At 43.8% G+C, this 24,580-nt stretch overlaps 5 protein-coding genes across 5 annotated transcripts; 3 read left to right on the top strand and 2 right to left on the bottom strand.

Moving 5' to 3' along the window:
• The first annotated feature begins 690 nt into the window (after window positions 1-690).
• Window positions 691-2,159, top strand: LOC6532983. Its single transcript, XM_002093682.3, has one exon. The coding sequence runs from the start codon at window positions 702-704 to the stop codon at window positions 2,157-2,159; it is 1,458 nt and encodes a 485-aa protein (XP_002093718.1). The 5' UTR covers window positions 691-701.
• A 1,183-nt stretch (window positions 2,160-3,342) lies between these two features.
• LOC6532982 (pupal cuticle protein Edg-91) lies at window positions 3,343-4,256 on the top strand. The gene is made up of 2 exons (XM_002093681.4): window positions 3,343-3,753; window positions 3,886-4,256. Exons 1-2 carry the CDS (start codon window positions 3,501-3,503, stop codon window positions 3,951-3,953), a joined length of 321 nt encoding a protein of 106 aa, XP_002093717.1. The 5' UTR covers window positions 3,343-3,500; the 3' UTR covers window positions 3,954-4,256.
• Window positions 4,257-10,263: 6,007 nt separating this feature from the next.
• LOC6532980 (extensin-1) lies at window positions 10,264-15,837 on the top strand. Its single transcript, XM_002093679.3, has 4 exons — window positions 10,264-10,398; window positions 10,484-10,582; window positions 13,551-13,613; window positions 13,671-15,837. The coding sequence occupies exons 2-4, from the start codon at window positions 10,574-10,576 to the stop codon at window positions 15,573-15,575; spliced, it is 1,977 nt and encodes a 658-aa protein (XP_002093715.2). The 5' UTR covers window positions 10,264-10,398; window positions 10,484-10,573; the 3' UTR covers window positions 15,576-15,837.
• Window positions 15,838-17,062: 1,225 nt separating this feature from the next.
• LOC6532979 (extensin) lies at window positions 17,063-18,506 on the bottom strand. Its single transcript, XM_002093678.3, has 2 exons — window positions 18,455-18,506; window positions 17,063-18,388 (listed from the first exon to the last, which is right to left on the bottom strand). The coding sequence occupies exons 1-2, from the start codon at window positions 18,455-18,457 to the stop codon at window positions 17,174-17,176; spliced, it is 1,218 nt and encodes a 405-aa protein (XP_002093714.2). The 5' UTR covers window positions 18,458-18,506; the 3' UTR covers window positions 17,063-17,173.
• A 1,359-nt stretch (window positions 18,507-19,865) lies between these two features.
• On the bottom strand, window positions 19,866-21,436 carry LOC26536153. Its single transcript, XM_015194259.3, has 2 exons — window positions 21,334-21,436; window positions 19,866-21,247 (listed from the first exon to the last, which is right to left on the bottom strand). Exons 1-2 carry the CDS (start codon window positions 21,334-21,336, stop codon window positions 19,979-19,981), a joined length of 1,272 nt encoding a protein of 423 aa, XP_015049745.1. The 5' UTR covers window positions 21,337-21,436; the 3' UTR covers window positions 19,866-19,978.
• Window positions 21,437-24,580: the final 3,144 nt, after the last annotated feature.

The raw sequence follows: 24,580 nt of genomic DNA, 5'->3' as shown, positions 1-24,580 counted from the left end.
TAGCAAGTTCTGCATAAATCATTCCCATTTGAAGACCGCATTATTCCCCATATATTTAAAATACCCAAATTAAATGGCCAGTGCATAAATTAATTCACCGTTCCATCTGCCTTTCGCCCAAATGACACAAATACCATATCAGTGGCTTTCGGCGAAGTTCAAGTTGAGGGTCAAGTGGCGGGCACTAATGAGATTCGAGACTGCGAAAATAAAAACACTTACCCACACGATCGAAAATTGAATTCAAGACAGAAACTAGTTTCTGCACAGCAACCAGAAAGTTGCAATGTGCCAAGCCACCGTTGTGGCGTATGCAAAGTGGGTTTCTAAAGCGAAACAAGGCTTGAGCACCGACTTTGACCAGTTATAACATTGGACGTTGAACGTAGCAACTTGCAACTGGCAAATACTATAGTTGCAACGTCACTTCGGCTGGCCAGATTCGCTTTCATTTGCGGCCGAAGCTAACAAACGGCCGATGACGACGGCGATGACGACTTCAAAGACATCTATCTCGTCACGAAAGAAAGAAAGAAAGGCTCGTGGCGCGGTGATCAAACTGGAAAATTGGAAAAACGGCGAGGAAATTTTATAAAGCCACAATGATAACACACTTACTGCACAGTTGTCGGTTGGCCGTCGAACGCGAAAGTGAAAAGTTGCATTTCCCCTGACCTTGGGATAGTAAGAGTAAAAGTGCAATGGCAGTGCTAAGGATATACATTTTGCTCCTCTTCTATTTACAACTAAGTCGGGCGATCAAAGTGGAGAGTGGAAGCAAGGAAGGTGTTTCCAGTAGCACTCCAAGTCCCTCTGCTTATAGAGTATCAAAGCCCGAGCCCAAGAAACCGGAAAACAGGGTACCACCGCATTTGCAGGACATTCGTCCTGGTTACGTTGACGATGATGCGGGGGATGTGATCAGGATTATTGAGCCCCCGCAGCACTTTCAGCAGCTGAAACGTCTGCGTCAACGGCAACCTTCCAATCCACCTGTTGTCTGGGAGCAACCGCGGAAATTGGCCACCAATAGGGTGAAAATCTTGCCCCAAGGAGACCTGCTCACTCAGGAAACACAGATTCAAAATGCTCCTAATCAGCTACAAATACCCATGGAAATCTTGGCTTCTGTGCGAAAAACAGAGCGTCTGCTGCAGCGGCAAAGACAAAAGTCAAAGTTTCCGCTGGTTAGACAACGACATATACAGCGACAGAGTCACACGTTAATAGCCCAAAAGACCCTGGAGCAGCAGCTCTACCAACGTGGCCAGCAGCAAAGGCTAAGAGCGGTGTTAAGTCGCAATCAGGAGCTCAAGAGAAACAAAAGAAACAAAAGGGAGGTGCCTGCGAAATCCAAGCAGCCTTATGATGTACAAAAGGGTCTGAAGCTGGTGGCGCACATTGGGGATCTACTCAAAAATGCCACACAATATCTACCCGACGAGGGCGACACCAATGAGGTGAAGAGGTCACCAAATTGCAGCAATGCAGCCATCTGCGACAATCGGCGACGTCGCCAAAGACTATTCAAACAACAAGCCAAGTCAGCAGAGCGGGAAAAACTTAAGGAGAGGCGGCGCAACTTCCGGAATAAAGAGGCAACAACCACAGCAGCAGCACCAACAACCAAGGCGACAACAACAACCACTGGCAAATCGGTGTTTTCAAGTGCCAATTCACTTGCGGAAACTTCCGCAACTCCGCTGGCCAGTCGCCTGGTGAATTCACGCAAATCCAAATCGCAAACACCAAATTACAACCGCAATAGCAACTGGGGCCGCAGCGATGACTCCATACTCTATGCGGACGTAATGACAAATATACGCCAATTGTGGCAGGAGCACGATCAGTTGGCGGGACCCAAGTTCATTGCACCTGGCGAGGTGGCCAACAACACGGACTATCGCGCCTTGGACGTTTATCTCAAGCAGCTGGATGATTTGGCCAAAAAACTGCCCACTGCCGCACCCATTGGTGGTTTAAATCGGGAGGAACTGCAGCGAGTCACGCCCACGCCCAGTTGGTACTTGATAAACGCAGAGGGAGGCATCTTTGAGACCCGGCTGGATAGTCAAACCAAGCCCTCGTCATCACTGTTTCATCGCTTTCCCGACATGCCCAATCAAAATCAGAGTGTATCGACATTGGACTTGGAGTAGTTTTAGCTCTTAGCGTTTTAAGCTAGTTGTTATTTATTTATTTACAAAGAATAAAGTATTATAACTGCAACGGAGATAGAAATGCAAATGTCTAAATGGTATTTTCTTGAATTTCCTATAAGTGAAACCTTTAAAATTATTATGTTATTAACAATTAATTAACTTATTAGCCCTGCAACTCCTCACCTTAACTCCTTCAATGCTAAATCTCTGTTAGATTCTTGGTGGCCAACCAAGCATTTAACTCAGCTAATTACAACAACTCCCAACTCCCAACTCTCAAGTCACAAGTTCTTGGCTAATGCGGCAATTTAGATAAGCCCTAGCTGGCAATTAGCCCCGAGCTTGAATCCAAGCTGCCAAACGTGCGAAACGCATTGTCCCAAGCCCTGACCCCGCCAGACATGCAAAGTTGTGAGAAGATTTTCGGCAATTAGCTGGTACATGGAAATTGAGTGGCTCTGATGAAGCGGAAGAAAATCAACCTGACCTCTCTTACACGGGAAATATGTAGATCTGTCGTATATCTCACTCAGTTAATACTAGTTTCGGTTTCTGATCTACGTAGCTTTAATGGGGATCCCATCTCTATTCTTGGAACATTTTCCATTCCACAATCGTTCTTTTTGGCTACTAAACCTAGTCTGACGCTTTTGGGCGGCTATTTTTTTTTTATGGGATTAGAATGTTGTCCGGTCACTTTGACTAAGAATTATTTAATTTATAGAGCGTGTGTTAGGTTTTTATGGTTATTATTTGGTGTGTTGGCGGGACGAGAGATAAATTAGAGTGGATCGAAAGCGAAGAGTAGAGAAAACGGTCCACATTATGTAAGCAAATGAATTTCTGGCCTTTAAAGAAAAGAAGAGGGGCACTGCCCATTGCGACATTGACCCCACTGATCGCAGCCAGTGCGCATAGTGGGTGGCGGAGTGGGCGGTGGGTGGTAAGAGAAAAACAGACAAACAAACATTGGTTGGCCCAAAGCATTGTAATTAGTAGTCGGTCATGCAAGAAATAGAAGCCTCCCACCAAACCCCCCCCCCTTTTGGCGAATTCATTGATGTTTTGGAGGGGGGGGGGGGTTTTCTTTGAATTGTTAGAAGCACACGCAGCTGGAGTCGCCCAAATTGAAGGGGGAACCGTTTTTCGCTTAGACAATTGTTTTGTCGCTGCGCATTGATGGCAATGCGGCGTTGCAAGAATCGCTTTTTGGCCATTATAAAAGCCCACTGCACGTTTCCAGCGTCAGTCATTCAGTTTTTGTAAGCCCCGTGTGGCATTTCCATTTCCAATCCGTTGTTGTAAGCCCAAAGGAAATCCGTCGAAATACTCACCAAGATGTTCCAAGCCAGAAACGTTTGCCTGCTGCTCGCCCTCTGCCTTTTGGCCATGTTCTTTGCGGGATCTGACGCACTGCCACGCCCACAGGAGGGTCGGGAGGAGGGCGGCGATCAGGAGGTGAATGTGGAGGCTGAGGAGAAGGATCTGGAGGGAGCTGCATCCTTTGGATACGGATACTACTCATCGCCCTACTTGGGTGGCTACTACGGCGGATATTGGCCACATTACAGCGGCAGTTACTACGGCATTGGTAAGATTAGAAGAAGAAAAGAAAGAAAATACTTCCCTTAAAAAAAATGTGCGGTGTAAAATAAATATGTAATCGGATAAATTAGTGATATATCTTAAAAGGACTGGATATAATCTGTGAACTTACTTGCAGGTTATCCTTACTATGGAGGTTACTACGGATTGCATCATCACCATGGACACTATGGACACTACTACTAGGAAGGTTTCCCTACCCATCCAGATATAAATACATTTTCAGCCTCAGTAGAACTCTATCAGCACCAGACATCTACCAGCACTAGAAAAAATATTAGAGTTAGTAATAGAAGCGGACAAAGATAGCGTTAATAGCCAGCACTAGCCTCAATAGCCAGACGATGCGTTCTTGACCGCATAGCGACCAGATTAACTGCACTGCCCCTTGTGCGAGGATAATTGCTTCAATAAAGCATAAAATCACAAAAAAAAAAAAGAGTACAATCAACTAAATATTACATGAATAAATGTTATACTTTATATAAATTAATGCCTGCGTGTTTGATGGCTACTGTTGATTGTTTTAATTTTACTCTTAGCTCGTTATTTTATGCCATCGTAAAAAACTCATGAAGCGCCCAGCTAATTTGCAATTCAAATGGAGCCAAACAAACATTGACTCCATATCGTTGGCCTAATCTAATTAATAGGGGTTTTATTTCAGAAGCAAATTAACTGTACAAATTGGCAAGAACTTGGGCGGACGTTAGCCGTAAATGTCTGGCAATAAACGGCAAAAAAGTACAACTAAACTTCGGTTATTTGACTCCTGTTGTGCCACACGGCGTATGCGTTATTTATAGGTGGAATCGTAGAATCGCTTAAGACGAACGAGCATTGTGTAAGCCAAGTGTCTCAGATTCTCCAAACAAGCGCGCTGAACGGTGCTGCCCAAGACTATTTGTCTTGATCGGATTTTGACAGGCAACAATCGGATATTGGAAGTCAGACATCAAGTCCGAAAGGTCACGGAAGCGACGGACAATGGACATATAAGATTAACGGCCGGCAGACGGCGACGATGGTGCGACAATAATCGTTTGATTTCACAGAGGAACTTAAGCATAAATTTTGGTCGGTTAATCTAAGGTCAATCGGTAGCCGAGAAAAGGAACTCTTCAATTGACCGCTGCATTGACACTTTTCTTCGTGGCTTACAAACGTCAAAACCAAGAACGTCTCATCGATTTTCTTTGATTTGTATTCACGTTTTGATGGCCAGATATATCTGTAGACAATAATAGCGTTAAATTGGTTATTAAAAGATCGTTTAGCATTTCATTGTTGATCTGAAGCGTGACTTAGCTCAAAATATTGCTCAAATATGATTATTATTTATTCATCAGGCTGAAATGACTCACTTAAAAAATGTTGCCAAAATAGATAAAAAAAAACTTGTTTTAATTAGAGCTGGGAGACTTTTGTCTGGTTAGCTTCTGCTCTTTGTGGCTAAATAAATTAAGTCAGCTGACGCTAGCACCGACATTCATTGCACTTTCTCACAGTTACCGGACTTTGCCAATGGGTTTCTCTAGATCATTTCGCTTACTGGATTCATAAATCACTTGGCAATAGGCCAAAAATATCAGGCTGATAATTTGGCTAATTGTTTGTTTGTTTTAGTTAATTTTACCCAAAGCTGTTTGCGTTTCGTTGACATTTTTCTTCTATTTATTACTTTCATTAATTGAAAAAGTAAGTATTGAAATTCATTGAAAAACGTTCGCCCATTGTTATATGGAAAAACCACTGGAATTATAACCACGAACTTCTTTGTTGTTTTTTTTATGCTGCGTTATTGTATCTGGCGTGGTATTTAATTTGGGCATCGAACACTCGAGTTTAAGTGCAGAAATTGAAAGAAGTAGAGCACAGTGGTTCGAAATAAAAATATCTTAAAATAAAAAATCCTAAAAAATTTTATAATATAATAAAAACAATAATTTTGTCATAAATTGATTTCGAACTGGGAAGAAAAAGACAATAAAATGTTATGACCAATTGAAACCAATTGACTGCTTTATAATACATTTTACTTTTGAACCACTGTATAATGTTCATATTTTTTTGTGATTACAAAAAAAAGCGAATCAATAATTTGATTTGTATTCGAGTACCTGCTTGTTTTCCATGCGTGGGTCGCTTTATATCTCAATTAGATGCTAAGGCGATCATCATTAGCGGAATGCTGGCGACTGCATTCAAAGCGCAGTCTGCACTTGATGTGATAATAATTTCAGTACAGTAAATTATCAATCTATATGCTGATGGCATTAATTCCTCGTACCCGTCAGCAAGACGGCTTAAAGGTGTCGCAATCTGGCTTCAGCAGCAGCAGCAGTCGCTGTGAGAAGTTCCTGCTGCGACAGGTTCGTGTCTTAAGTCTTTCGTCTTTCGTGGAATTAACATGTCAAGCACGTATCATTTCAGGTCGAACAACAATCCCCATCCGCAATGTTGTGGCAGTCCCGAGCCAGTGTTCGCTTCTTCCTTGCCACCAAGGACGCTGCGGCTTAAACGCACTTGAACCCTTTTCAAATTATACACTGGAAAATATTACTTGTATTCATGAAAAATTTAATGAGCTGAATAATAATTTTATTTGACTAAAATTATGCATTTCACAATCAGTTGAAAGTTAAAATTTATTTCAGAGGTATTTCCTCAACATCAGCTTTGGAATTTTTGCTGCACTGGCATCCTGGATTTGGCCCTCAAAATTGGCCATTGAACTTGCGGCAAAACTTGTTTTCCCCTCGTTTTCTTATCGTTTCTGCGGCAGCTGCTGGCGTGGTTTTTGTGGTTAAGAGTCGAGGCGAGTTGGTCGGATTGTAATGGTAAGCATTTTGCATACCAAAGGTATTAAAGTCTTTCGACTTTGACCTTGCCCAATCTGATCTTTGCGTAGGTGAATAGAGCACAGCAGGGTGTATCTTAATGTGTGTGGCATGCTCGACTTGGCAAGAGGCAAGGGCGATCAGTTGTTGCAGAGCGACCCACCGAGAAGTCCGCTCCAAATGCAACAGACCAGAAACTAGACTGAATAAAGAGAACTACTAGGCTTTGGAGACTGCTCGTTATTTAATTTCCAGTCAAGCTCTTTAATTAGCTGTTAACTTCCGCAACATTTGCGCCAAAGAACGCTTGTCTTGTCTTGCCAAAAAAAAATAAAACAAAAAATTCCATGATACAAGCAACACCCAACCAAGTATTTATTCGTTGTGGGTGCGTTCAATGGCTGAAAGTGATTTATGAACGCCTGTTGAGCCATAGATATTTATGGCAATTGTTTCGCTTCGATTTGCTAAGCCATTTTAGGCTTTAATTAAAGTGCTTAGTACTGGGAACTAGTCTACTAGTCTCCGCGACGGAAACGACGCTCTGCCCAAAAAACTAAGTTAGCCGACAAGTGCTGACAGGAAGTTCTCATCTCTCGGTTCTAGCCATGAATTATGACCAAGTTTGAGCAAGAAGCGACGAAGCGTTTTAGAAAGGCGAAATCCTGTGCCACTAAGGTCACATTCTGGTCCGATCGAACGCACCAGAACCCGTTCTCCAGTCACTTCCTCCTTTGTAACAGGATCAGCTTGGGATTCCGCTTCATGTGCCGGCCATTAAGCGGGTATTCTGGTTCTCAGCCGTCGGATGCCACAGCGACCTTGAGACGAGAGTGCAAAAAATCTGTTCAGATGTTCGCTGCTGCCCCGATCTCTCGGTGTGTAGGTTGCAATTAAGCTGAACTTGTTATGGTCGTCGGTTTCACTTCGGTTGCTCACCGACGTTGGCTTTATGACCGAAAAAATGTGCTTAATGAAAACGAACCGACGCCCCATCCATCTCACAGTGCCAGCGGCTCCCCCATCTGCCTCCCCACTTTCAGCTAATCGCTCCGAAAGTTGTTATAAATTTGTCACTTAAATTCATTACATCGATTGGATCCATTGTCACTCGCGTAATTAGATATTGATGAATGGGCCTTTGTAGGTGCTTCACTTACCGAGTGGGGTATGTAAGCTTCTACAGGAATCGTGATCTAAAGTTTCAAAGTTTTCTTAAATTTTTAAAAATTAAAATACTTGTTTTCCATTTTTATGTTATGTTATAATTTATGCGTTAAATTAAATTCAGTCGAACTGGCAAATATTCAAGTGACATTAAATAGTCAACCTACAAGTTTTTTCGCCTTTTTAAATTTTGCCAAATAAATTTTGAAGAGTATTTGAAGCAGTGTCTGTAGAAGTTTAGCTTTAATTAGTCACTGATGAGTGCAAATTTATTTGCGAATAATTTGTAGCAGTTCGATTTATACAAGTAGTAAACGTTATGTATTTTATAACACACATTGTTTGAACCTTATAATAAATCTAGATTAAATTTAATTAGCGCGTGTTTGTGTCATTTACCTTCTTGATTTTATTAATAGCCAAACCCATCACCTAAATTAAAAGGGTATGACAGAATGCGCCGTCTCGAGTTTTACTTTCATTTGTCATATTTGATTATTTATTTGTGAATATTTTGTATCAGTTCGAATTGAACATGAGGTAAAGCGCCCAGAGGTTTAATGAACTGTTGGCGGATTTGTTTTTGGTGAAAACCATTGGGTCTGAATCACCTGCTGATTATTATTGTTGGTTGTTGGTTTTATGAGCGTTTACCTTGCGGTTGACGCTGCTGACGAATCATTTGTATGCCATGGGCGAAATTGTCCCAGCGAAATGCATAAAAACTTCAGGTGGCTTATATTATTTATGAGCTGAATACAAGGAATTTTAATCAGGTTCTAGCCACATCCTAGTTGCAGTGTTAATCCTGGTTAATATTTATTTATTATGTGACTACCAAATTGTAGAGAATCAGAAAGCTTGCAATCTGTAGCTTAAAATTCTTGAGTGATTTGCTTCGCATTTGTGGGAATGCTAAGTAGTTTTTAGAAGCTTTTAGTTTTAGTGCTAAGCCGCTTAGGCGAATAGAATTTCCAGTTAGCCACGCAAATAGAACTCCGACTGAAATGCGACTCATCTGTGGCAGCCGTCGATCATCTCTGATCTAGCTCTCTGGTTTTTAAATATCGGCTGGCAATAAACGATTTCAGTTCAAGTTGCTAATGGCATTTCGTTATGTTTCATAGTTTTGAAAGTTGAAATACTTGAGTCGAATCAAATGCTTGCTGTACAAGACAACGCATCTTGTACGGGTATCTTCCGGTTTTTCGTTCGATTTATGATTGTTATTAATAATTGAATTTCTATTTGTTCGACGAGCCGTGAACATAGACCAGCATCTTTTTGTGGCTTTGTTTCGCTTGCAGGGTTTTTGTTCCTTCATTTTTTGTTTTTTAGATGATTAGAGCTTAATTTAATGGAATCAACAATGGAAACCGTTGCTTGATCGATTGTCTAATTTGTCAGGCAAGAGATTAGTACGAAAATCAACATTAATAAGCCATTAAATGCGGCATGAACAAGGTTTTGCCCCCTCATCTCTCTCTCCCAGATAGTAAAAGGGTGCAGTTCCGCTTGATTGATGAAAAAGAACCGAAGCTATCTGATCGCTTTTCACACTTTTGGCCAGCTCCACTTCTACTTCCACTCCGCTGGGGTTCTGTTTCCCGTCATTCAAGCCAACTGCCATCTAAGGTCATTCAACAGCCCAAATAAAAGCAAATCAAAACAACTTCAACTTTAGATTTTGGGTGTTCTTTTTGCACTGCGATCGATATAAAATCAATCAAGGTCATCGCATCTCAGCTCACTTCAAACGGTAGCCAAACTGCAAGGCAAAATGGTATCCAATATTTTGGCACGCTTGCGTCTGATTTTCGGAAGTCATGAAAAGGTTTTTGTTGGTGGAGAGCTATTAAAAGAGATCAGTGTTGTTAAATATGTAAACTTGAAATTTATGAGTAAGCAATTTTATAATCAATTATCATTTTATTTGAGACCTGAGCTATTTAAACGGTATTTTGTAGTTTTTGTATAATATTATTTATAACAGATTTTCTGGGGTTCAAAGTTTTTAAATTTTCCATTCCTTCTTTCTTTTTTTATATTTCATGACTTTTATTTCCTTTTCCTACAAAGATTTTATTTATTTCCGTTTTTTTTCTTTTATTCAAATTAAATTTTCTCTCCGCCCAACCACTGCTTATGCTCAAGGTCGTTCCATTGCTATTTTTGGCGCATAATGATGGCAATTTGTAGGCCAATTTTCGTGGCTACTTCTGCAGTTTGTAAAGCAACGGGCTTAGGCAAACACCTCTAATTCCGGAGGAGGAGCTATGAAATCGATTAGCACCCCAAAGACGGCCTAATTGTGAGCACGCACGAAATACCCCACAGGTGGCGGCAGTCTTCTTGTCCGCAGACCCGTCCCACCTGGATTCAAGCGGCGCGGCTGCACTGCGCATGCGTGGCGACTGCCGAGCGATTCGATCGGGCGTCTTCGGCAGCAGAGTCTTATAAATACGCCGGGCGTCGGCGCAGTTTTTGTTATTTGAACTTCAAATTTGCTCGAGATCGCTTCGTCTCGCGCACTCGGCCGCTAGCGAAACGCGCGCGTTTTATTAGCGTTTTAGTAGCGATTTTCTGTGCCGCCTTTAACCGCGGCGATTTTGCGTTCTTTACAAGTGGGTAGCTGTTTGCCATAAACAGAGTGACTTCTATATAGAACTTTTTGGATGTAAATAAGTGATGTTCGTAAATATATTTTAGGTGCTGACGCAAGTGGTGCTGTTAAACTGAACTGAACTGAACTGATCTGCTATTGAATCGCAAAACGCGTTGTTGCATCACGACTCGAGAATGAAGATGGTGAGTGTGCTGGTGTTGCAGTGCGAAACGAGTGCACCGAAATGTGCGAACAATCAGGCCATAATCGTAACATTGTGGCGGCTAGAATCGGCAATGGATCCCAGAAATATTCACACTTTTTTGAGGTGCAGTTTGCATGCTGCACTCTGCAGCAGAGTGCAGCAGATCTGCAGCTTGCAGCTTGCAGGCAGTTGGCCTGCTGGCATCCCATGAGTTGTCTGTCAAACAAAATTGCCCAACGCCAAAGAGTTTCTAAAAAGCGACAGCGACGAAAAACAAACAAACTTACAGAAACAAAAACAGAAACAGATACGACTCCGCGCTCCGAGTGGAGGAGTCGCATGGTAAATTTGCATAAATGGCGCTACAATTGAAGAAAATCGGTACAAGTACAAATAAAATAACAGAAAACAGCTGGCAGCAGTCATCAGTCAGATGCGAAGACGGCGACATACACGTAGAGAAAGGATCATTATTGATTCAAAACCATAATTCAGAAGTTTAAAAAATTCTTTTTTGATAAGTTCATTAGAGTTCAGAACAATTGATTATCTGACAAGACGTGTTATTTGCAATAACCATTTCCCAACAACTTTTAATATTTTGCAATTTATTTATTTGGTTGGCTCTCTGTTATATTTATATTTTCCCGTACTTCGCAATCATTTTGATTCATTAATTTCACAAGACAACTGGAAATTTCTTACCGTGCTGACCTGCGGCAATGGTAACTGCATTGGGTGATTCCACCGGCTCCCAAACCGAGTTCGCTGCCAATGACTGACTCACTCGAGGGCGACTCCGGAGTTGCGACCGGAAGTGCTCATAACCGACCGTTTCAATCCGCCCAGCGCTGAGTTGCTCTTCACGCATGCGCGTGTTCTTGGCCATTTCAAGAGCGGCTAAACGGGCCACGGAATTTGGCAATAAGCCCTGGCTGCTGAATAGGCTTGAATGAGTCAATGGGTGCCCAGAACCAGTGTTAGGCAACAGCAATTAACACCGAGCGCCAAACTGATTTTCACCAAGGTCGTCACACCACATATAAATAGATGTGCTGGCTTTGGTTTTATGATGTGACTTCACACGCCTCAATTGTGACAATTAACGCCCCCCGTTTCGCGGCAATTGTCGCCCGAATTGTCTAAGATTTGGGTGTTTTTTTTTACTGTTTGTTTGGAGTCAGGGCCTAGGAAAATGACTCGACATGATCGAAACAGATTTAGATTCTGTGTGTAAAAAAAGTTCCAACGGCGGGCGCACCTCGAGCAGTAGACCTCACCCACTTTACACACTCTTAAAAACTTCAACTATTCAAGCCACACAGAATTATGCCACCCGAGATGACGCCGCACATTCGGACAGGTATTTTGTAATGGGTGCTTTAATTACGAGCTTGTAGATCGGTATGGTGAAATCCTCAATTAAGGTCAACAGGAAAACGGATATGTATATCTTAATTCACCTGAGCCATGTTCGTTTTGAATAAGCAGAAATCGTTGGTTTCCATCTTGGGGATTATTCTAAAGTGAATATTAACAAATAGAAACATCGAGAGCATTATTCATGTTATGCGACAACTGTGTGCGTCACTGCCATTAAAAAAATACATTTCAACCCAAAACTTAATTGGGTTCTGTCTTTAATGGACATACACATATCAACGCGAGTTGTCAACTAATAACGCAACAGAAAGCCAAATTATACGGGGGTTAGAACTAGTTTCTAGAGGTGCTAGCTATTCATGCCACAAGTTGAAAGAAGATTGGCAAATCCGCTAGAATTTAAGGCCCGACAGCTGACAAGCCGCTTGAGTATCTCACAAGTGGCATTTTTCCATAACAATTTATCAAAGAGGTTAAGCAAAAATAAGAAACATAATCATAAATCCATAAGAACATTGCGTGGGATGGCTTAAACTATATCCATTTGATTGAGATGATCGTTCGGTTTGACGCGACTTTTGTTCCATTTTTATATAACAAGTTTTTTTTTTGTTGAGTTTTTTGCTGCTATTGTCTTGATTCAATTAAGGTTTTTGTTTTAATGGCCAGTGTTTAACGACTTTGACTTGAAGCGCACTCGTAGAAGCCGTTTAAGTTTATTTTTTAGTTTTATTTTGGGCAAATTTATGTGTTTTAATTTGAGAAATGGAATTCCGGGTTTCAAAGATGGTTTTTGCACAGCAGATAAAGGTTTTCACTGCCTCTCTCAAAGTTTCTTATCTATGGCTTAATTAGCGCACGCCAAATTGCTAGTTTCGTATTTACATAAATCAGAGTGAGTGGAGGGATTTCCATCTAATTTAATTTTAACATCTTTTCGGGTTTATCGAACCGGTCGGCGTGACTCTGCCATCAAGTGCCAGTGTTTTTGTCAGACTCTCCACGAGGTTATTCACACAGGCCTGGTATTTAGAACATTTCTAGGCGGTCCAGATCGGTTCGATAAACTAATGGCCAATGTGGCAGATGCTACGACCTTGACTCTGAGTGATGCCCGCGGCAGCTACCAGTTTTTATTTATCTATTTTTTTGTTATTTGTTATGCAACCACATGCGGGCTTGGTGTAGGCCCGGTTTATACCGCCCCTGCCAATAATCAATCAACGCATGGGCAATTAGTGCGCGAAAATGCGTTTGGCTTGGCTTTCGACTTGTTAATCATTAATGTGCGTGGAGAGCCTTAGTTGAACGTGACCTAATTGGATTGTGAGCGCAGTGTCGAATTCTTAGCCAAAGATCGATGGTGTCAAAAGCTGACAATGGCCATTTGCCAAATTTGCGAGCCTTAATTATATGCGGAAATTTTCGATGCTGAGATGGCACGGAAAATAACCATAAACGGTCGAGGCCCACGTAGATATTGTCAGTCACACCGGCTAAATATAAATGTCATAGACTTGGCTTAAGATCATTACTGTTTTCAACACTAAATTATATTTATAAATATTTTTTTATTTTTGCAGCATATTCGCATGTTTAGCCTGGCTTTGATCGCTCTAAGCCAGAGCTACTTTATTGCGGCCCAGGTATGCAGATAATATCTCATTAATATAAGCATACTTAACTAATTGAATCCTTTGCAGGGCTATGACTATCCTAAGCCGAAGGTGTCCTTCACCGATGGGTATTCGTATCCGCAGCCGGAAATTCCGTTCCCACCACCGCTCCCGAAGGTTGTGGAGCCCAGTGGCTACTCCTACCCAAAGCCAGCTGTTCCCTTCCCGCCAGCACAGCCCAAGTACACGCCGCCAGTGCAGCAGATCATTCCGCAGGAACCCAAGCTGGTCAGTGGGTACTCCTATCCCAAGCCAGCGGTTCCCTTCCCGCCACCAACGCAGCCTCCACAGATAAGGGTGACTTCACAACCGGTTAAGGGATACGACTATCCCACACCATCGGTTCCCTTCCCCCAGCCAAAGCAAGGATACGATTACCCCAAGCCAGCAGTTCCGTTCCCACCACCAACTGCTCCACCACAAAAGTACTTGCCACCTGTAACCACAACTCAAGCGCCACCTCCGCAAGTGAAGCAGGGATACGACTATCCCAAGCCAGCCATTCCATTCCCACCACCTACTGCTCCGCCACAGAAGTATCTGCCACCGGTGACCACTACTCCTGCTCCACCTCCACCACCACCGCCGACTAAGAAGTACCTGCCCCCTCCTCAGGTCAAGCAGGGATACGATTATCCTAAGCCAGCCATTCCATTCCCACCACCCACGAACCCACCACAGAAATACCTGCCTCCCGTTGTGCCCACCAGTCCTCCTGTGCCAAAATACATTCCCCCACCTACACCTGCCTACATTCCACCACCACCAAAGAAGCAAGGATATGACTATCCCAAACCTGCCATTCCATTCCCACCACCCACTGCTCCTCCACAGAAGTACCTGCCTCCTGTGACCACAACACAAGCACCACCACCACCACCCAAGTACCTGCCACCTCCTCAGGTGAAACAGGGCTACGACTATCCCAAGCCCGCTATTCCATTCCCACCACCAACTGCTCCCCCACAAAAATATTTGCCACCTGTAACCACCACGAAAGCACCTCCTCCACCACCTACTGTTAAATACCTTCCTCCCCCACAAGTGAAGCAAGGCTACGATTACCCAAAACCCGCCGTTCCTTTCCCACCTCCCACTAACCCACCACAGAAATATCTGCCACCTGTTGTGCCCACGACTCCACCACAGCCCAAGTACTTGCCACCTCCGAAGCCAACTAATCCACCACAGCCCAAGTATCTGCCTCCCCCGCAGCCCAAGTCGGGTTATGATTACCCAAAACCAGTAATTCCATTCCCACCACCAACAAATCCACCACAGAAATACTTGCCACCCGTTGTGCCCACGACTCCACCACAGCCCAAGTACTTGCCACCTCCGAAGCCAACGAACCCACCGCAGCCCAAGTATCTGCCACCTCCACAACCTAAGTCGGGCTATGATTACCCAAAGCCTGCCGTTCCATTCCCACCACCCACTAACCCAACGCCCAAGTACCTGCCGCCACCAGTGATTCCAACTTCACCACCAGTGCCAAAATATCTGCCCCCTACAAACCCACCAACGCCCAAGTACTTGCCCCCGGTGCAGGTGAAGCAGGGTTACGACTATCCCAAGCCCGCCATTCCATTCCCACCACCCACTGCCCCACCACAGAAGTACTTGCCACCTGTGACCACAACTCAAGCACCACCACCACCTCCACCCACATCCAAGTACCTGCCTCCACCTCAGGTGAAGCAGGGCTACGACTATCCCAAGCCCGCCATTCCCTTCCCACCACCCACGAATCCCCCGCAAAAGTACCTTCCCCCCGTTGTGCCAACCAGCCCGCCCACTCCCAAGTACCTGCCACCCCCGCAGGTGAAGCAGGGTTACGACTACCCCAAGCCAGTCATTCCATTTCCCCCACCCGCCCCCAAGTCCGCGGGCTATTCCTACCCGAAGCCGGCGATCGCCTTCGACTTTTGAATAACTCATTCCGCGATCGGCCACTCATCATTGATTAAATGACACAATTGCCTCTGTGTGCGCATAGTGATCCTTAGGAACGTACGAAATTGAATAATTGTAGTCTACTGTAATATTTTATTTAATACCTATCATTAATGATGTACCGGGGATCTTGCCTGCGGAATCTCCAATCGAACTTAGTCATTAAAATATGTTTTTTAAACTTATGTTTTAACGATTACGCAATGCTGCCGAATTAAAAACGACAATGTGAATGTTATGTTTTTGCTGTTTTCGTTCAATGGGTCAGAGGGTAAGACACTAAATAGATATTAGCAAGATAGAGTTAGAGCAAGATAAGCTTATTCAGAATGATTATGCTTTTGAGCGGGTATACTCACATACTTTTAGACATCGCAGTCCATAGTGCTCGCCTGCCGGAAAGTATAATGCAATTGGCCCACAAAAAATTATAATAATTTTACTCAAAGACCTTACAAATAACAATAGTAATAACAAAAGCCTTACTTTGGATTTGGATATAAATTAAGGATTTTGGTAATACAGTAGAATCCGGTTATAGCGACTTTCAACGCAATTTTACGTCGTTATATTTCCAATCGAACTGTGTTTACAAACAAATTTTTTTATATTTTTACTTTTTTTTTACCAATTTTTAATGATAATTTTTGCCGAAAATCGTTTTTTTGTGTTTTTACGATTCCAAATATCAGTATTTTGATCAGAACATTCGAAATATTGGTCCCAATATGGAATGACATACCTCGTTGAGTTCGTAATTAAATTTCCAATCAAACTGTGTTTACAAAAAGTTTTTATTTTTTTAAATTTTTTTCCAATTTTTGATGATGATTTTTGAATTTTTGCCGAAAATCGTTTTTCTGTGTTTTTGCGATTCCAAATATCATTTTTGATGATGATTTTTGAATTTTTGCCGAAAATCGTTTTTCTGTGCTTTTGCGGTTCCAAATATCAGTATATTGATCAGAAGTACATACTATGATAAAATATAAAGAATAATAATATTTTACAAAATGGGACCATAATAAAATGAAATGATTTGAATGAAGACTGCTACAACCGACTTTCTTAGGACTTTTCCTTAGCCTTACTAAAGCTCAAAGACAAAAAAAAAATAAGTCCATCACTTCAGCCCGTAAGTATACAACATACACATAAAGGCCAAAAAGTTTGCTCTTATTAACTTATTGTTGACTTTGAACTTGAAGCTTCGGACGACAATGCACTTGCTGAACAAAAAATTAATTTCGGATCATTAAACGAGTTTCCGCATCTCGAGCTGAACTAGTTTTTTTCAGCTGCTGGATCGTCTCCGCTTGACGACAGGTATTAATGCCCAATATCCAATGGCTTTAATGGCCTAAGCTTCTTACTCTATTATGCAATATTATTGTTAGGCAAATAAGAGAGCTCCCGTGAATTGGGGTTTCCTGTTAGTAGATTAGGTAATAAGGCAGTGGGAGTATTTTTCAATATTTTTATTATTTATGAATTTCTCAATTTCGTTTCCCAGGTGAAACCAGTGAGTCAAATAACAGAATTAAACTCGGTTTGCTGGGGGTTCGTTGGAGCCTCTAGTAACGGTGACGGCGGAGGACGCGGCGACGCTGGGTCTTGTAGCGGTATCCATCGTTGGCGGAGAAGGAGTGGGCGGGCTCAGAGGCGGCGGTCTCGTAGCTCTCAGCGGGGGCGGAGTAGGAAGCAGCTGGGGCGGAGTAGGAGGCAGCTGGGGCGGAAGCGGCGCCGGTGTAGAACTCAGGAGCAGAGTAGCTCTGGGCGGGAGCGGCGTAGGAGGCAGCTGGGGCAGAAGCAGCAGCGCTGTAGGTGGCAGCAGGAGCGGAGTAGCTCTGAGCAGGAGCGGCGTAGGACACAGCTGGGGCGGAGGCAGCAGCGGTGTAGGTGGCAGCGGGAGCTGAGTAGCTCTGGGCGGGAGCGGAGTACACTGGTTCGGGGGCAGAGGCTGCTGGGGGCAGGTAATCGTTGGAGGGCAGGTGGCTCACATCACGACGGTGACGGCGGAGCACCACACGCTTGTGGGTCTTGTAGCGGTATCCATCGTTGGAGGAGAAGGAGTGGGCAGGAGCAGAAGCAGCGGTTTCGTAGCTCTCAACGGGCTCGGCAGCTGGGGCGGCATAGGACACAGCTGGGGCAGAGGCAGCTGGGGCGGGCTGGTAGACGGGAGCGGGGGCGGAAGCTGCTGGGGGCAGGTACTCACTGGTTGGGGCAGAAGCGGCTCCCTGGAAGGGGGGCAGGTAGTCGTTGGAAGGCACACCACGACGATGACGACGGAGGACGACGCGCCTCTGGGTCTTGTAGCGGTATCCATCGTTGGCCGAGAAGGTGTGGGCGGGCTCAGAGGCAGCGGTCTCGTAGGACTCAGCGGGAGCGGAGTAGGACACAGCTGGGGCGGAAGCAGCAGCGGTGTAGGTGGCAGCGGGAGCAGAGTAGCTCTGGGCAGGAGCGGCGTAGGACACAGCTGGGGCAGAAGCAGCAGCGGTGTAGGTGGCAGCGGGAGCAGAGTAGCTCTGGGCAGGAGCGGCGTAGGACACAGCTGGAGCAGCATAAGACACCGCTGGAGCAGAAGCAGCAGCGGAGTAGCTGGACTCAACGGGAGCGGAGTAGGAGGCAACTGGAGCCGAGGCCTCTACGCTGTAGCTGGGGGCAGGAGCGGCGTAGGAAGCCACGGGAGCCGAGGCCACACCACGGCTGGGGGGCAGGTACTGGCTGGATGGCAGGTGGCTGACATCGGCGGCCACGGCGGCGATGAAGGCGCAGAACAAGAAGAATTTCTGCAATGGAAGAAGTGGCACATATTAGCTGATTATCCTGATGGGTGCACCGTTCCTGGTTAGTACCATTTTGCTAGGTGCTCGGCTGTCCAGTTGAACGGAGAGTGCAAGTGGAAGTGATGCCTTAGACCATGTTCTGCGGCTTATTTATATGATTCTAATCACCGGCCTGCGGCGGGAAATTTGCATTTGACTATTTAATTTATGAATTTGTATTTAGTGACACCGCCAAAACATATCCATTATAGTTTTGCAAGCAGGTTTGTGGCGGGTTTTGCGATCTGCTCAACTCCAGCGAAATCATGAGCCACGACGATTTGGGGGTCCCCCTTTCTCCCCCGGCCTAACCACCTAAACAGCCAAACGGCCACTTAATACTTTTAATATATTTCATTAATACTTAGTGGCCAAGATCAGGTTCCATTGTTCCCCCATCCGCACTCGCCAATTTCTCCCAGGCCAAACGCGTGCCGATTTCGATTTCAATACTAATTCCAATCCACCCCAACTCAATTTGCTTAATTGTCGATAATTATATTGTGGCTTAATCAACTGGTACAACCAATCGGGTTCTCTCACTCCGGGTAATAAAAGCAGATGTTCGATAGCGGAGCGGAGAAAAGGCAAAAAAACAGTTGGTAAAAAAGCGAAATGACTGCCGAAAAAGCAATCAAGTTGCGGAAATAAATCACGATCTCAATGCCGAAATAATAGAATTGACTGCCGAAATCGATTGTATGTCACCGCCTGAAAGAAAACCTGAACAAAATGAACTGAATACACTTTTGGAAAAATTACCTTTTTTATAAAGCACAATTCAAAGGAAAACATTAATAAAACGAGGTAATTAATTCCATTTCTCGAACTAGATTGTGCTGAAAGCGTGTTGCCCCTTCCAATATTAAAATGCAAATATTTTGAAAATCAAAGAATTACTATCATTTTAAATTAACATTCTAATAACAATAGTGTTGCTTTATAATAAAATTTTCCTAAATTATGATAAGCTTCTAGGTCATATACAAATTATTGAGCGAATAACGACACTATTAAGATGGCACTCCAACCAAGAAAGTTAACATACCCCATACTTTTGTAGGTAAGCGGTCTAAAAGCGTCAAGCAGTATTGAACTTTTTATTAAAGATGAGTTTGCGGAAGCTTTGGCACAAATAGATTAAAATTAGAGTATGTGTCAAGTGTATATTGTTTGGCAAACATTACGTTCTAATGTACATAATTAGATAATGAAATTTTGAATATCTTCTAACACTTATCTTCTCTTCTTACACTGGTGAATCATCACAGGTAATAGAAAGGCAAAATGTTATAAACTTCGTCAGTTTTTATTATTCGTTGAATATCGAGCCAAGGATTTATATGTTATAGAAATATATTCCTCCATTTAAAATATTTTAAATAGATAAATTAAATGTTGTACACCCAACATTATAAAACTAAAAAGGCGCTTGAAATGATTAATTTGTTATCGTAATATTTTATTTGAATGAAAAGGAGGTATTCTAATAGTAGGGTCTGCACTCCAAAATGAGCACAAATCGATCACCTAGTGAAGCCTTTATCGGATGATTTAGTGACGGCGGAACACAAAACGCTTGTGGGTCTTGTAGCGGTATCCATCATCAGCCAGGATGGTCTCAGAAGCAGCCTCAGCGGGAGCCAGGTACTCGTTGGAAGGAGGCAAGTACTCGTTGGACAGCTCGTTGACGTCACGGCGGTGGCGGCGGTAGACAACGCGACGGTGGGTCTTGTAACGGTAACCGTCATCGGCCAGCTCATGAGCGGGCTCAGCCTCAACCACGACGGGAGCGGGGGCGGCCAGCTGGACAGGGGCGGCGATCTGAACAGGAGCGGGAGCTGGGGCAGCAACCTGGACGGGGGCGGACACTGGGGGCAGGTACTCGTTGGTGGGAGGAACAGCCTGGACAGGGGGCAAGTACTCGTTGGACAGCTCGTTCACATCACGACGTTGACGACGGAACACCACGCGCTTGTGGGTCTTGTAACGGTAGCCATCATCGGCCAAGACGGTCTCAGGAGCAGCCTCAACGGGAGCCAGGTACTCGTTGGTGGGAGGAACAGCCTGGACAGGGGGCAAGTACTCGTTGGACAGCTCGTTCACATCACGACGTTGACGACGGAACACCACGCGCTTGTGGGTCTTGTAACGGTAGCCATCATCGGCCAAGACGGTCTCAGGAGCAGCCTCAACGGGAGCCAGGTACTCGTTGGTGGGAGGAACAGCCTGGACAGGGGGCAAGTACTCGTTGGACAGCTCGTTCACATCACGACGTTGACGACGGAACACCACGCGCTTGTGGGTCTTGTAACGGTAGCCATCATCGGCCAAGACGGTCTCAGGAGCAGTCTGAACGGGAGCCAGGTACTCGTTGGAGGGAGCAACATCATCGACAGGGGGCAAGTACTCGTTGGACAGCTCGTTCACATCACGACGTTGACGACGGAACACCACGCGCTTGTGGGTCTTGTAACGGTAGCCATCATCGGCCAAGACGGTCTCAGGAGCAGCCTCAACGGGAGCCAGGTACTCGTTGGTGGGAGGAACAGCCTGGACAGGGGGCAAGTACTCGTTGGACAGCTCGTTCACATCACGACGGTGACGACGGATCACCACACGCTTGTGGGTCTTGTAACGGTAGCCATCATCGGCCAGCTCGTGGGCAGGGGCAGCCTCGGCCTCCGCGGGAGGCAGATACTCGTTGCTGGGAGCGGCGATGATCTGCTGCTCCTGGACGGGAGGCAGGTACTCGTTGGAGGGCAGGTGGCTGACATCGGCAGCCACAGCTGCGATCACGGCAAAGGCGACCAGGAAGAGTTTCTGAAAGAAACGGTTGGGAAAGTTTGTTTAGTTTAGTCCTTTAGTGGTGTTCCGATGGCTACGATGCCTAAAGTGTCGAATCCTACCATATTGTCCGATGAGTTGCTTGTTCACAGCAGTAAAACCGAAACTCTAATGAGGAATACGCAGAACCTTTTGGTATTTATACAGATTCTCCGCTCTTCGCTGGCCATTACAGAGCTGGCGTTTTTTTTTGCGCCTCTGCCCAAAAAGACGTCGCTGCCAGCGCACGCGTCTGTAAATTCGCACGAGTTCGTCTTTGGTTTTGTTGGACTACGGGTTCTAAGACGCTCTTTTGCGGCTCAAACGCAGCTTGGCCAACACGATTGACGGCGACTGCGACGCTTACATTCGCACAAGCTCAAGCTCGAGAGCAGTTGATGGCTAAAAAAAATGTTTAATGGCCAAAATCGTTCGCACGGATTCTCTTAATTGTTTTATTTAATCATATGCAAAAGATTTGATGGACATCAAAGTTTTGGACAAGTCGAGCGCTCAAACATACTCACATTGAAATATATATGTATATTATATGTATATATATATGATATGTATTAACTTGGCTCTCTCGTCTTGTTTACACCTCTTTGTGTTCGCTCCGCCTGCCTTGTTTCATTCAAGCCGCCGTTTTAAATTCAAATGATGAGTTATATGTTTCAATCCAATTCGCTCACTTCAATAGATTTCCGAATCGCCACTCAAAAATTCGATTATTTCGATCGCAGCCGCTTCTCTTTGTGGCGATGTCGTTCGCCGTTCATTAATCAACAAATAGGAACTGACCAAGCGAGCCATTCAATTTTGGAAATATGATATAATTATGCCCGATGCGTACGAATTGTTCAAGTTTGTAAACAGAATGCCGGATGTTGAATGAAGAGATCTTCAGCAGATCCCATTGTCAGTTCTTAGAATAATCTGCCTTATGCGGATGCGCGCTTATCAATTACTAAGTTTAAAAAATCTTATAATATTTGTTTATCTTATATGACATCAACATCGACATATGTACATATTTGGAAGAATATGGCATGCTTCTTAAGAGCACATTACTTTTAAAAACATGTTTTCTTACAATTATTTATCGACCAATTTGGTTGACAGCCCACAGCACACTTAATCCCAATTTAAGCATTTTTCTATATCATCCAGATGTGTCATTTGATCTGCAACTGATTTTTGTGTCACTTCTGTTCAAAAACCTCTCACCAATTGTTTCGAAAATTAAACATGGACATGCATGGGATGTTTGAATAAATCAAGTAAAGTTGTTTGCACCGGTAGATTTATTTTGGCTTATTTATGAGTTAGTTTAAATTTAAACGCGCCCTCCAGTTAATAAAACGGTATTAAATTATTTAATCAAAGATATTAAAAGAGGAAGGCAGGCCATCAATTCCAGCTAATCAATTTGTTAAGAGCAAAAGTGAACTATAGACTGCAGCTACTCTACAGCTAATGATTAATGATTAAACTTTGGAGAGGGGGAGTTCATGTTTTATTTGGCCACAATTCGTTGTATTTGCAACATCGAAGCAAAAAAAAAATAGCCATGAAGCAAGGCTTGTTAGTGCTAGGAACTAATCGGTTCCGTATAGTCGAGGATAAACGATGACTAATAAACCGTCAATCGATTCATCGAAAAATCGCTATACAAGTCGGGTCAAAGTACAGCTGCGAAAGTCAAGGCCATGATCTATGGGGTTGCCCGAAGTTTATGACGGGATGGAGGTGTTTTTTGTGGGGATTGCGCCGGTGATGGATGGTTGTCACGCGCCACCAATCGCCACCAATCTAAGAAGACGGGCCTTAATAGCACCAGTTTGGCCAATTAACGCGAGGGCCATAAAGAGGTTGGTCGGTATCAAATAGCAACAATATCAGTTTTCCTATTTCCAAATGCATAAAGGTTTAGAGCCTTACGATTCTAGTTTGGCTTGCCATTGTACGCCTGAGATAAATCATTTCATTTCCTGTGTGTGTGCAGCACTTAAAAATAGTCAAAAACTGCGAGTATTAACGATCTGAATTTATGGCTTTGCCAATTTACATTTTATTCACTGTCAACATAGCTAGTTCTATCTACCATATTCTACATACATATGTATGTATGTATTTCTATTTTGACTATGGTCCAGTTGCCCATAGATGTTCTACACGCAAGCTGCCAATAGTCAATAGATCACCAACATTGCCCCATCTGCTTATTATTGTTATCCATCAGTAGTTCGGTGAGTCGGTCCGCACACTTAAGAGTTCCATTTCGGCATCGCTGCTTATGCCGAAAAATAGAGAAATATGCAAATTAGTGAATGGCAGTTTCGGGGTCCCAACACAGTCGTCCCGTAGAAGGGAACAAAACCCCACCGCAGCGGCCACAGACAACACTTAAATTGTCAGCCCGGCTTAATAAGTAAGCGTGGGCATCGAATTAGCGTAACCCACAAAAATAATACGGGCAGGAGAGCGGATTGGCGAAAGGAGATCTCCGTCCCACTGATTGTGTTATCGGATAATGTATAATGGTTAATGGATGGGGACGCTCGATCGGTTTACCCAAATGGAGTTTCCAAAGCGCTGTATATACCAGATTCAAACTGCCTTTGCATAATCCCACAGGTCGCGTCGCTCTGTCTAACAAAAACCAAAGACCACTTGGCGCTGGCTTAATGAATGCAAATTCTATTCTAATTAATATTATGGCCATTCGATTTTTGCCATATATGTGAGCTTAACAGGCGGCAACTTCTTTCTCGTGGCTGCAGCCTTTCCTTTGTCTTAGTCTTTGTCTTTTGGCCGGCATAGTCACACGCGCTAGTTAATTTAGTTTTAAGATACCCTAACTGTGGAGGATACCCTATCACCTTAAAATGTATTTTTATATATTCTTAAAACTCTTGTGTATTTATATTTGATAGCTTGCATTTGGTAAGAAAATCGGAGTATTGTCAAAACTGCGAAATAAACTCAGAGGTAATGTTATTTTTAATAATAGTACAATTCCTTTAATATTTAATAAGACTGGTTGTTGCTATCCAGCTACATTTTCTGAATCATGAATTGCCTGCTGCTTTTTTTACAGAGTAAAAGACTGTCTGTTTAAAAAGGCCTTAATACTCACTAGCCAAGTACACGTTTTAGTCTTTTATGACAAACTTAACGTTTTTTCAGCCTGTGATGCTCTTTTTTCGTTTAACTAAAATATATGATAAATCATTCTGGAAACCCGTTCCAAAATCGCCCCACTCGTCCGAAGCCGGCGACTAGAAAGTGCCACCACCGTCAAGAAGCGCATCTTCAGAGCTCTAAAAA

The sequence above is a fragment of the Drosophila yakuba genome, chromosome 3L (assembly GCF_016746365.2).
Source record: "Drosophila yakuba strain Tai18E2 chromosome 3L, Prin_Dyak_Tai18E2_2.1, whole genome shotgun sequence".
Lineage (NCBI taxonomy): Eukaryota > Metazoa > Arthropoda > Insecta > Diptera > Drosophilidae > Drosophila > Drosophila yakuba.
Note: the sequence above shows the minus strand (reverse complement) of the source record. Positions and strands in the feature narration are given on the sequence as shown.

Excerpts from the sequence above, each read along its gene's own strand:
- LOC6532983 (XM_002093682.3), top strand. The coding sequence starts at position 702 with ATGGCAGTGCTAAGGATATACATTTTGCTCCTCTTCTATTTACAACTA.
- LOC6532982 (XM_002093681.4), top strand. The coding sequence starts at position 3,501 with ATGTTCCAAGCCAGAAACGTTTGCCTGCTGCTCGCCCTCTGCCTTTTG. Across the intron at positions 3,754-3,885 it reads CGGCAGTTACTACGGCATTG|GTTATCCTTACTATGGAGGT; the intron begins GTAAGATTAGAA and ends ACTTACTTGCAG.
- LOC6532980 (XM_002093679.3), top strand. Across the intron at positions 13,614-13,670 it reads GCTACTTTATTGCGGCCCAG|GGCTATGACTATCCTAAGCC; the intron begins GTATGCAGATAA and ends AATCCTTTGCAG.